The sequence below is a fragment of the Camponotus vicinus genome, unplaced genomic scaffold (assembly GCF_025532165.1).
Source record: "Camponotus vicinus isolate PSW18456_S1 unplaced genomic scaffold, iyCamVici1.0 SCAF_12, whole genome shotgun sequence".
In the NCBI taxonomy this organism is placed as follows: domain Eukaryota; kingdom Metazoa; phylum Arthropoda; class Insecta; order Hymenoptera; family Formicidae; genus Camponotus; species Camponotus vicinus.
Window position 1 is genome coordinate 7,249,293 of NW_028141948.1, and position 13,243 is coordinate 7,262,535.

Consider the following 13,243-nt stretch of genomic DNA (forward strand, 5'->3'; position numbering starts at 1 on the left):
ATGTATGTATGTAAGGAAATGTGAAATAATCTTTTGACCTTTTATCAATTAGAAAGTTGATTATATTTTATTATAATTTTATTTTTATTTATTATTTATCATTATTTTATTATTTTATTTTAATTTTATTTTTATTATTGTTCATTTGTTAAATTTTTTACATTTCCTTTTTAACGGAAGAGACCATCACCTTCTCGCGGTTTCCGTTGAGCAACAAGATGTACGTCATACATTAATACAAAATAATAATAAAAAATACAATTCTATTAAAATAAATTTAAATATTTTATTACAATTATTTTTTTAAAGAAATTCTGTTTTAATAAAAAAGCGTACATATTGGCCAAGAGTGGAGAAATTTAGATAAAAATTGAGATAAAAATATGTTAGATAAAAATTTAGATAAAAATATGTAAAATTTGTTTTTGTATATGTTATATTCTCTTTTTTAAACAACATATAAACTTTTATAAAAAAAAATCAATAGGAAAATATTATGTGTGATAAGTATCGCTGCGATACTTGCAACGATGCAACTTGCATCGCCAACTCGCCAGCTCGAGATTTCGAGGATCACATAGCTATTGTATTCAGAGAGATAGATAAGATACAATAGACCTCTCAGGAGAGAAGGGGACAAAAGCTAATCTATCCGTCTTCCTCTGTAAACCGAAGATGACCGAACGTCGAGCGTACACGGATGAGAGCTTATGCCTTAGTGGCGCGAAAGTGGTGGGGATACAAATCGTGCCGCCGCTGGACGCAGCGTGTGCAATCTGGTAGCCTTGGTTCTAGGTGGCGTAAAATGGATGCACGCGCCGCTAGTGTACGACGTAGTAAAAGCGTTCCACGAAAAACGGCACCGTGGCTCCTCTCAGGCTTCTCTCTGATATAGATATCTGTGGCAGTGATGCCAGATTCCGGCCTTTCCGTAGCATGCGGTAGCATGGAGAGGGTAATAGAAGGAGACAAAACATGATTCTCTCTCGCTCTTTTCTCGCAGAGAAGATGTTTTGTCTCCTTCTACTACCCCTTCCATGCTACCGCATGCTACCGAAAGGCCGGAATCTGGCATCACTGATCTGGCATCCGATTGACCACGTCGCCAATTGGCCAATTCAAAGTAGGACTCTCTGATTATTCAATCGTTGGTGGTTACACTAGACACAGGTCGATATAATTGGCTGTGGTCAATCGCAACGTGGTCAAACGGGACGCTCCCTTTCTGAAAAGGGTGCATTCGTTTACACAGTGACTACCGCAGATGTCGTTCGTTTATTCCGCCTGCGAAAGCGACTGCAGCGCAGTTTGTTGTTCGTTTACGCAGGAATGTATCCCATCTGCGCAGCTATCTCGGAGGTCCTGCTCTGGATGCTCTGCTCGCAGTACTGCGTAAATGAACGTAAACTGCGCAAAAATCTGCTTAGTATCCACGTTGAATCGTTGTGCTGGTTGCCTGAAGAGTTCAATTTGAACTATTTTATTAAAATTAGAAACGAAAAAGTTGAAGAACAACTCCTCCAAATCGATCTCTCCTCCAATCACTATCTCCCCATAAATCGGAATCTGATGAGCTACTATTTACGAGATCCATAGCACTATGGATAACATTTGGAAAAATTAAATCCATTGTGGTTTCTGAAAATTGAATTTTTTAAATAAAAAAATGTGCTTAAAATATAATTAAAAAACAATTAATTCTTAACCTTTAAACAAACTATAAAGCGATTAAATATCTTCAAAATATATATTGTTTCTATCAATAATGAACTCTTAAAATAATACTAATATATCAAAATATCTTTTTCCTATTTAAAAATTTTATTATATTGTTCGAATATTAATTCATGCTTATTTGAAATATTATATTTTCTTTACTTACACGATAAGCATTAAGAAATTTCAAAATTTCGATATAGTTTTCCCATTGGAAGATACAATCCGAGCAGCCATTCACGCAGGTGCCCGTTCGGCGAATTACCCCACACAACACAAACGGCTATTTGCCTGATAGTCGATATTTTTTAGTCAACTTGGTCATCTTTTTAAGTCGACGTTTAGTCAACTATTTCTAGTACGGTTTATTGTCGACTTTATCTATCGACTATGAGTCGACTTAAGGTCGACCATTTTCAGAAAATTAAAAGTCGCCTTTTGGCAAAGCGAAAAGTCGATTAAATTAGATTTTCAATTAAATTAGGCATTTTCAAAGACTTGGTTGATTTAATTTCATTATTCTTTAATTGTATTATATGTAACAATATTATTTAATTAAAGTATTTGCACCAGGGAGCCGATTTTCCTGAGCAATGCAGCAGTTTAAAAAAGAATTTGTTTTCTATTTTTCAAAGTCTATCTTCAGCATTCGTCATTTTGTAAAACATTTTTTGTAACTCAAATTTGTTTTTTTTTTAGTTTTTAAGAGGATTGTTTAATTTGAGCTTTATTATTTCATATTAATACAGTGATTTTTTTGCTGATTTGTTGCTATTGAAAGATGTTAAAAAATTTTGCTAAACTAGTGGCTCGTTTTTTTTTTGTGTGTGAGTGTATATTCACCAAGTAGCTACTCAAAGATATCCAATAGATAAATAGAAATATTCATATAGTTCCACGAGCTTCACGCCTCGCCGCTAGGTGGCGAAAAGGAAAACGCCTAACCCAAAAGTGGGATTCATCTAAAGCGGCGTCTACAATGAGATTTTAAGGCGTAAGACTTAAGAAATTGACCAATCACAGTCGAGTATTCTTTTAATACTTGACTGTGATTGGTCAATTTCTTAAGCCCATAATAAGAACAGAAATAGTATCTATTCTCTGCTCCTATTAGCAAATATTTTCTGTTCCGCGTATTTATTGGTGAATAGTTTCTATTTCTTATTTCTATTGCCTGTTGCCTAGCATTGTGCAAGGAGCTTTACGCCTTAAAATCTCATTGTAGACGCCGCTTATGACAGTGCTGGGATTTACTTGCAACTTTCGGCCAAATTTCTTAGCTTACGCCTACTGTTCCTCTTTTACCGCTCGCGCCCACGGTCTTGTATACAGGTCTGGAAACTCCGCTGGATAGAGAGGGTCGCTAAATGAAGGCATTTATTTTCTGTAGTGGCCGCTAGGGTCGCAACTATCTTTTCTAACACTGCGGCGAGATGCGGTGCGACGTCGGACGGGGATATCAGACAAAGATAGCACTAGTCTACCACAATACTATACATCTGTCTGTTTCTCACACACCAAACCTCCATGTACCAAAGTTTGTTATAATGAACTTTGGTAAAAAAAAATTTAGTGGCATGTAGCAAAGAAGAAGAATATATATATAACGAATACGAAATTTTATCCTCATATGCAAATTTTTTATTCATGTTAACATTTTTCATTTAATTTTTGCAAGTTGTATTTTATTCCTATTTAAAGTATAAAACCACCCTTTTATATTATATGTTTAGATGCTCTAAAATTATTTTGTTCTTTTCATTTTGATCAACTTTCTTCCTTATTTATACCCAAGGGAATATAAATGAAAATGAACTCACCTGATTTTCATTTCATCCATTTGATTTTTAAAAATTAATTTTTTGCAGGTAAGCGAGCGACAAAATATACATAAGTATGTAAATAAATCAACCCGAACAAACTTTTTTCTTTATCTTTTTATTATTATTTTTTTATAGGTCTTCCAGGTTTGAACATTAAGGTAAGTAATAATGCGAAATCAATTGAGTTTTTTGTATTTTACTTTAATATATTAATACCTTTACTAGCTATGTAGATGAAGGCGAAAGAGAAAAACGATATTTTTTTGTACCGTAAATACGCAATATTTTTTTGTACCGTACTGACAATTTACGCATTCGTCATCTTTGATAATTTTTTTTTAAAACGGTTTTTTCTCAATTTTTGATTTTCTTGATGTGCGTTTTGCCTCATTCTTAATCTAATATAATATACAATAGCATAAGAAAGAATTTCAGATGCATGTTGCTTGCATGGGAATGTGAAGGTGTATGTATCGAGGATATCATCGAGAGTTTGATCGAAAACGTCAACGCGAGAGGAGTATTTCGCAAATGAAGCTTCGACATGCCAAATTAAATTTAAAAAATGTAGATTTGCGTGTATCAAACCACCACGTGACTTTATATGCACCAATTGTGATACCGGAGATGAGCAGCTGGTCTTCATTTTCACGGCTTCTTCACACAACGAACACGAGGTATATTTTTTAAGAACCTGTTTGCACAGATAGCCTAAAACAAGTTCCAACAAACAATGAGTATTAAATAAATTATTGAACGTGAATTTCCTGGACCTAGACTAATATAAAATCGATTCTATGGCCGGTATTCATAGTCCGATCTTATATTTAAGATTGTCTTAAGTCTGGTCCGAGGTTGACTTAAGACCTCATTCAACCAATCAAATGGCTGCGTAGCATTTCAAGCTCGAACTTAAGACGATCTCAAATATAAGTTCGGACTATGAATACCGGCCTACGTCATATTATATAAAACATGCTGAATAAGCAATGATAAGCCCTAGCGGTCAATCGTCGTATTTTGGTTGCGAATTGGTTACTGGTTGTAATACAACGCAATTATTATAAGAAAATCGTTGGTTACTTTTTCGTCGCTTTTACGTCGTTACTAAAAATTGAATCCATTAAACAACCAAGTATAGTGTTCTTTTTTGGTCCTTTTTTGATTTGATAATGTTTCAAAGCAACCTGTTGCTTTTGCGTTACCTATGGTTGTATCGATCTGCTAGGGAGAAGCTATGCAATGGTTAGTACAGTACAAACCAACGTTTTTGTTAACAAATTCTATAGAGGGTAATAATGAAAAACCAAAACCTGTCACATAATAGATTATACAATCTAAAACAGGCGAGAAGGCATAATCATGCTGGGACATTGGCTGAATGATGTCATCCGCTTCCCAATTGTCGTATTGCAATATACTATCTAATTTCTGTTGAATCTTTTGCATGTATTGAGCAACTTTTCCCTGGCCACTATGCCCATAAATTGTTTTTAACTCGCTTATTGATATTAGCGTCGCTGGTTTTGAATCGGATGACACTACAGTTTCCGTATTTCGGAAGTTTGATCACGCTATATACAGATAAGAATTTGTACAATTGTAGAAAAGTAGGGCAATTCGGATGATCATTACATCCACCGCATTGGCGTATTGTGCCGAAAAATTTCTAAACAGACAAGCAATATGAAACAGGTTAATAGGTTAAATATTTTCGCTGCTCTATGACCAGCTAAGCAGAGTAAGCATGAATTGCCTCCAAGTTGTCCTGATTGACTTTTCCAGTCAATAGGTACTCGAAGTCGAATTTGTCGACTAAATATCGGCACATATCCATTGTCGAATGAAGTGACATCTACAATGCTCGTGATGTTTGTACAGTAAGAAATTCTTCTTCTGTAATATCTCCTTTCACGACAGCCGATTCCCATTTGTTGAGCCATTGTAACGAATCTTCTAGCACCTATAATGATTAAATAATACTATAAAAACTATGGAAGGCCTTACTCTTTCTTTTATTTGCAATTGCACGGCATTAGGTAATTTTTGTACCTTGAAATCAGCAGAATCCGGTTTGAGGTCTTCGTTTGGGCTTTTGCGGTTAAGCGCGTCAAACATAACATTGCATCGTCTACAGAACGCAATTGTTTCTTCGCATCCGGCAAATTCTTCGCACTTGTGTGCTAAATAAAACGCTAATTCGTCAGCAACGGAGTTGCTAAAGATCTGTAACACAATAAGAAATTTGTGATTAGTGAAGTACGCAAATCTTTTTATTTTTACTACATGCAAACGTACCTGAGTTGCCAGTCTAACTCGCATTTTCGAAGTATTGTCCAAAATCACGTGCCTACTAGTGATTTTTGGACAGACTCGAGCATTTGCTGGATGATTTTTGTCGAGGTTATACAACGTTTCAAAATACTTCCAACAAACGAAGTTGTCCGAAGAAGTCAATTGAGGAATAATATCAATATTTAATTTTTTCCAGGTGTTCATGGATTCTAAGGAAGGTATGTATCAATTTCATTATTTTTAATTGCCTTTTTATATTTTTCTAGGTAACGCAAAACGCAAAGGACGGTATGTATGAATTTTAAGGGATTTTAAAGGATAGAATCAGCTTTCTCAATTTGATATCTGGTCTCATGGAAAGGTATGTTTCTCTATAAGTGGATTATTTTATATTTTATTATTAATGTCAGTAACTTTATTATTTTTATTTTTTTATAACTTTTTTATATAAAAAATTTTTGAATAACTATATTTTTAGAAATTATATAAAAAAATATTTTTTATATAAGAATTATTTTTATAACACCCGTAGTATCTTCTTATTGTATAGCCGGTTTCGGATGTTCTTCATGACGTGGCAGATATCCGAAAAACCGAATACTTTTCGCTCGGTATCTAAGGGATGCGTAAACCAGATTTTGGTATTTTCTATCGATCCTTCAATATCCAAAAGAGACCACATTTTTGAGTTTGTAGCAGCACCATCAGTTATTACTCCATGGATCATTACTCCAGCTTGTTCGGTATATAAAATAGCTCGAACAACAATTTTCGCGAGCTCTTCTCCTTTAATGGAATTTTTTGATGCATACACTGCAATCGGTTGTGTATATATGTCAGCAAGCGGCTGAAACTTTAACACAAGACCATGCGTAGGACAATGGTTGCCATCTCGAAACATCAATATCATATATGAGAACACGTTACGTCTCCAGTATGTATCTGACTAAAACTCCATGGTTCCGGGACGAAGGACGAAAGCTCGGCACTCATATCCATGTTCCCATTCGAGGTCTCTGATTCAATAAAGTCATACATATTTATAAGGGTTAGCATTTTTAAGTTTCTCTATTAATTAATATTCATCGGCCTTTCTAAATATAACAGTACGTTATTTAAATGTCGTATTATTTCATCCCATTGTATATCGAATATGTTATGTTTTTCAATTTACGTTACAATAAAAATAAATTTGATATTGTCATATGTTTCTGAATCAAATATTTTATATTTTTCTAAAGCTTGCAGCTTCAATAGAGGTAAGTAAAAATTATATTAAACATCATATTTTTTCAGATACTGTATCGTCTACGATGGTGAAGATAAGTAACAGTTTAAATTTTATTATTTGCAGGCATTTAGGATTGAACGGTGGTATAAATATTTCATTCTTTAGATTCATACTTTTACCTTCTTCAAATTTGTTAATCAATATGTTTATCAACTTCACTGAGATTTTACACAAAAGATGGGAGTATATATTTTTAATTTTGCATTAATAATTGGTCATAGACATTTTATTTCCTTTTATGCTATTACGGACAATACAAGTATTGTGAACAAATTTTTTTAAATAAAATGTTTATTTCTCACCTTGACTGATTCGTTGCGATGAGGGTGTGCAAGGAGGTTCGCAGACTGATAACGAATCTGCTAACGAAGGGGATATATATATATATATATATATATATATATATATATATATCCATTTTCACATCTGGAATCTGAGAATCTGTAGATATGCTACTTATAATACGAAGACAAAATGTATGTATTGTTCTATTATTTATCATCATATTGTTTATCTGAAATGGAATACATACTTTTCATTTCAGGAACCTCAGGAACCGAAGCGCTGAAAATATTTGTGCATTTGCTGGTAATGTTCGGAGGAAAATTTTTGTTATTGACACGATACTCGTTCATTGGAATTTCCTTCGCGTGTACATCAACTGTTTCAATCTCCTCCGTTATGTTCCCTGACAATCCACAATCGAATTTTTGTGGGCACAGCACCATTTTTTAATCGTGGACGCTTGTACGGAACCTTCGGTGAAAAAAATACACGATGTGAGGATGAACCTGTTTCAAACTTTGTGTGAATTATTTTCAATACACTTACTCGTGCTATTATCTGGCCGTTTGCATCCTGCTTGCTCCATTCATGAACTATATCTTCATAAATAAAATGTTTATCGCATACAACATCCGTCGCTTTCAATTTGAGGATGTTCGGAATTGCATATTCCCACTTCTTCCACGTCTCTATGTCTTTCGGTACACGAAATAACGAGTGTTTTGATTGCTCACATCTGCTGCCCGTCTTACACGTTGGCACAACACACCACTTCGGCATCTTTTGCACTTTTTACAAAAAGTTAATGAAAATTATATATGCACTGTGAACAATCGTTGTTCACTGTAATCGTTCGCGTTTTTTTTGAAATATTTATCTCCCGATTTTGAGGTTATGTATTGTGACCGTTTAATTTTTTGATATTGGGCTGATAATTGTGGCCAGTGATTTTGGCCCACGGCACACCTTCGGCGCGATTTCTCTTCAAAACTTTAACTCTAAATTTGCATGGGCGCCAGGTGCGGGAATACGCACCGCTCTAATAAAGTCTTTGGACGATATACGATACTTAAAAGAAAGCGAAAGAATTTCAAAGCTATCGCGACGGACACTCGGCTAGCCCCGTATCGAGAATGGTAGAGGGGCGGTCCGTTTAATTTCCAATTTAATTAGGAAGGATCGAGAATGCAAGGTCGCTGAAAATAACACAAGCTATTAAGATAATAAAAGTTAAAATATATTTGGCGTAGATAATTATGAACATTAATATTGGATATCAAATCGACGCGGGCGGTTGGAGAAGAAAAATTATACAATCGATTTTAGTTATTTTATCATCGGCAGCAACGGGCCGGTGTGCGGGTACAAGCACCGCGGTATCACATGTCCAGCATTGACAAAAAGCGTTGAGAAAGTTTTTGGAATTCCGCGCTATGCGAGGCTTGTCGGAGCCTCGACAGCTAGGAATTTAGACAAATTTTTAATAATGATTACCGCACTACTCGCCCGGTTAATGTTATTTACCCTGCGTGAAAGAAAGAGAGCGAATTATAAGATTAGAATAAACAGCCGGACGCAAAATGAGTGAATTCTTTACACAATGAATTGGATTATCAATTACCGGTATGTTACACGTTAACGAAAAGAATTTAGACACGACTCGATTAATTAATAAAAGACACACTAGATCAAACGCGAACAATTACTCTCTATGATATAATACACGGAATGCGAGTCGACGCTGCAACGCAATTGCCAGCTATCGAATATCAAGATCGCCGTATGTGTGTGAGTTCGGTTACAATACTTTTAACGGGTAAAAATTTACAATCAACAGTAATAATTGTACAAATAAACATTTACAGTGACTGTCGGCGCGCAACTGGGAGAGAGGGCACTTAATTTTACGAAAGCTCGAACAAAGTCTTTCGGCCGGCCGTCGTACTCTAAGACGCAAATATCGAGAACGCAGAAAAAGAATTTCACAAGGAATTTAATGACGGCAGCTATACGGCACCGACATTGTTCGAGCTAATTCTACCTGAATGATTTAACAAAGACGGCCAGATGGGGTCGACGCTTGTCTCACCGGTGACTCCTTGCGGTTCTCCGTGCTCTCGGCATCCACTTGTCGGATCGATAATTTTGGGCCGTCGTTCCCTTCGCCGGTCCGCCGAACAGTGGCGAGCGGAAGGCCCGTCGGAATCACGCCGGCGAATTAATGCGTAACTAGGCCACCTGTGGCGCTTCCGCAACCCTCAGGATCGTCGTGTGGCCCATTTAATCCTGCGGCCTTCAGGGTCGTACATGTGCCTGTCGCACCCCGTTTTCTCTTAGATTTTTCATAATTCCTCTCGTTGAGGCCCGTCAGGAGGGATATTTTTGGCAGCCACTCGCCGTTATTTATAATGTTCTTCTTTAGCGCTGTTCCGGCCGAGGTGGCTCCGACTCGGGGTCCCAGTGTTAATTTATCCGTTGGTTGGCCTTCCCTGCAATTGTTCTCCGTACCTGCTGGGCATATGAATGTTCACAGGGGCGGCAGCGACAGTCTTACTGGACTTTACCATTGACGAAATTAGATAATAATAATACTTAGCTTGGCGTGTTCCTTTTACTCGGCGCCTCCGCCCGCCCGTTTCCTTGTGTCCTGTACTTCTTCCTCAAGTTTGAGCCACCGGATGAGATCCCGTCAGCGTCTCCCATCGTGCCCGCTCTTAAGCCTAATCTTAACGCTAACAAATAAATTTCTACGCATGGGAGGCGAGTATAATCTCGCCTCCAATAGCCGCTCTCTCCCTAAATTAGGGGAGAACGAGGGCCCAAATTCATTCTCGGTCGGATCTCGCGATCCTTGTGACGGACCGCCAAGTGTCACGTCACAGTATATCTAGGGATTAGATTGCAGCACCGCATGCATGGTGACAATTCTGGGCAAAATTTTTCTTCGATAAGCAACCTACCCCCACCATCCGAATTTGAGGTAATTTCCAAACCTGTATGTAAGACCATGCTCGCGCCTTAGCGACCGCGTCACCGGACGCTCGTAACTAAGGAGCGCTCAAGAACGTGCGCGTCACAAATGTAATATGGCAATCTATCTAAGTTCTCTTTATTGCTTATTAATAATAAAAATAATTATTCTATTATTAATTACGTATATGTTCGGTAACAATTTAAGGGGTTATGCCTACTTGGAATCGGGAAAATTACGTGATTTTCAAGAATTTTTTTTGCCGTTTTAATAAGTATTTATTAAAATTTACAAAACACTATCAAAAAGTACATATTTTGTGGTATATGTACAAATTTTTTTATAAAAAAATATTAAAAAATAAAGGAAATATGACTCTTCACCTAGAACGTCCGTTTTTTTACATCACTTGCGGTGACCAAGATATCTTCGGAACGGCTTATCTGAAATCAAAATAAAAGAATATTGCGTTAGTATATTGCGTTACGAAAGGCCTGAACGAAGGGTTTGGTAAAATTTTGATTTTTACAAAAATGACAACAATTTTACGAAAAAATCAATTTTTCGAGGTGAATTGATTTTGGTTTTTTTGCAATAAAAAAAATTTTTAATCGAAATAAAAAATCCTTCATCCAGGCCCTGCCTATTGTAATAACAAATAAGCACATAAAATTTGAGTTCGATCGGTGCAATAGTTTTTAAGAAACTTTGGTCACCGCAACCGTATTTTTAAAAAAACATAGTTTCGAGATAATCGCGTTTAAAGTTTCAAGTCTATGTTTTTCATAGTTAAAACTAATTTTTTTTAACTTACATAGAGTCATCTATTCCAGGGCCATAAAGGGTCCCTTCTGCATCTTCAGCCACCTCCAGAACGTCGATTTGATGTTGTCTACGAGCCATCCTTTGCTCTCTAGTGGCCGCATGCGCGCGCTGCTCGGCAATCGTAACACGGATCTCATCTTTTTTTGTAATATATTCGTGGGCATTTCGGCCACAGGGCACGCCTAATGCCTCAAAAATCTTCAGAAGGGCTATGTTACCCTCGTTAAAAATACAGGCAGATGTGTATGCTGCAATTTTAACAGGAAGTGCACCGCCCGGAAGACTCTTCGGGCTGATTTTCCAAATGAGTTGGTTATAACTTTCGTTATTGATCTGCGTGAATCCGCCAACACATCTATCAAGCAATTCTCTTTTTGAAAGATCCACGTAGATGGGCTTGATAGCTTCCAAAACATCTGGAGGAAGAGGCTCATACGTGTGCTCGAAATCTGCGATCTCGTTCTTTTTATCTTCGGGCAGCGCTGCGTAAGCTCTCTGCCACTAACACCACGAGTCACTTCCGGGCGGGCATTTTTCGTGATGCGGAGCCTCATCGGTAGAGCTGTAATGGTTATATGTTGCCCAAATCGCACTTTCCATTGCTTCGGCCGAATCTGCGTGACGACGAATCGCTAAGTCATAATACACTGCCAATTTATCAATCATTTTTCCGGTCAATTTTCCCTTGCCTCCGAGCCCCTTATTTTTCTTTTTACACTCGCGCAACCGAGTGCCCATTCGCTTTTGCACGTGTCCTACACTTTCTTTTTTTATTACACCGATTTCTCCGTAAGGCAATGCTTTGAGAATTGCACTAAAAGTTTTGGAATCGTCGTCTCCAATATAATTTATGTATTTGACTCCGTGCAAATTTTCGGAACGTTTGAACATTTCCGTAACGCCATCGACTTCCATTTTTCCTGATGAACCAATGTGATTGACTGTACATGAAGGTTCATGATCTTTCTTCCATTCTTCATACTCAGCTGTATCTAATTTTTTTGACCACAGTTCACACATTTTGCAGTATGCACTTTTTACTTCAATATCTAAAATCTTGCCAATATAATATCCAATCAAGGAAGAAACTCCGAACAGTGAAGTAAATCCGCGTTTCTTCCATGTGCCATCACCAGATACTGTTAAATGATTTTTATGCGGCCCATCAGTTTTCTCTATTTCTTGCTTCGCAGCTAATTTTATGAAAGAGTCGAAAACAGTTTTGACAGTAGTACATATGTGACCTATGATTTTATCATATGTACTGTGATGTAAAAACGATGGCATATCCATAAGTCCACAAAATTTAGCACAACCCGCTTGTCCTAAGCCGAGCATTCTCATTGTAAAAATAAATCTTCTATTTATTTCGTATGAATGGTTGATATACGTGCACGAAGAAATGTTTCGCTGCTCACACTTATCACACATTACCACAATTTTGAAGCCTAGTCCTCGTGTATCTGTTGGTGCAAATTTAATATCACCATCACATGTTTTGCACTTTACAAACTGTGAAAGAGTCGAAAATACTTGTATAAAATTCAAAATTCTGTATTCGACCAAATAATCAAGCGGCACGGTCACTTTTTTACCAAGCCTCATTTTCTTTCGAGACGCACTGAAACTATTCTCGTCGGTCTCTGCGGTTTTCGGATTAAAAGATTGCCTCCTTTTGTTTGACCTTGATTTGCGTGATTTTGTAGATGCTCTGTCCTCACGTGTAACTTTGTGATGATCCTCGGCCATAAATATAATAGTTAAAAAAGCGGCAAAAACTTCAGTAAATGCAGAGAAAACGAAATAAACTGATCGTAACGAACTTCCGATGTTGCTTCAAAACACACTACTACAAATATACTTGAATATATACCTGCCCATGAATCTCGAGCGACACAATAGAACGTTACTCGGAGGGGGAAAGGGACTTTCCCTTCCCTAACCGGTCCGCTCATGTTCTAACCGGCAGCTACGGGCTGTAACTCATGATTTCAGGTAGCGCAAAGCCACTAGCCTCTCTAAATGCTTATTTAAGAT

At 37.0% G+C, this 13,243-nt stretch overlaps 1 protein-coding gene and 2 pseudogenes across 1 annotated transcript; all 3 read right to left on the reverse strand.

Moving 5' to 3' along the window:
- Positions 1 to 1,275: 1,275 nt before the first annotated feature.
- LOC145962431 (uncharacterized) lies at positions 1,276 to 5,376 on the reverse strand (annotated as a pseudogene).
- On the reverse strand, positions 5,372 to 5,885 carry LOC145962936 (uncharacterized). Its single transcript, XM_083084453.1, has 3 exons — positions 5,838 to 5,885; positions 5,592 to 5,765; positions 5,372 to 5,502 (listed from the first exon to the last, which is right to left on the reverse strand). The coding sequence occupies exons 1-3, from the start codon at positions 5,859 to 5,861 to the stop codon at positions 5,395 to 5,397; spliced, it is 306 nt and encodes a 101-aa protein (XP_082940579.1). The 5' UTR covers positions 5,862 to 5,885; the 3' UTR covers positions 5,372 to 5,394.
- Positions 5,886 to 11,064: 5,179 nt separating this feature from the next.
- On the reverse strand, positions 11,065 to 12,550 carry LOC145963340 (uncharacterized; annotated as a pseudogene).
- Positions 12,551 to 13,243: the final 693 nt, after the last annotated feature.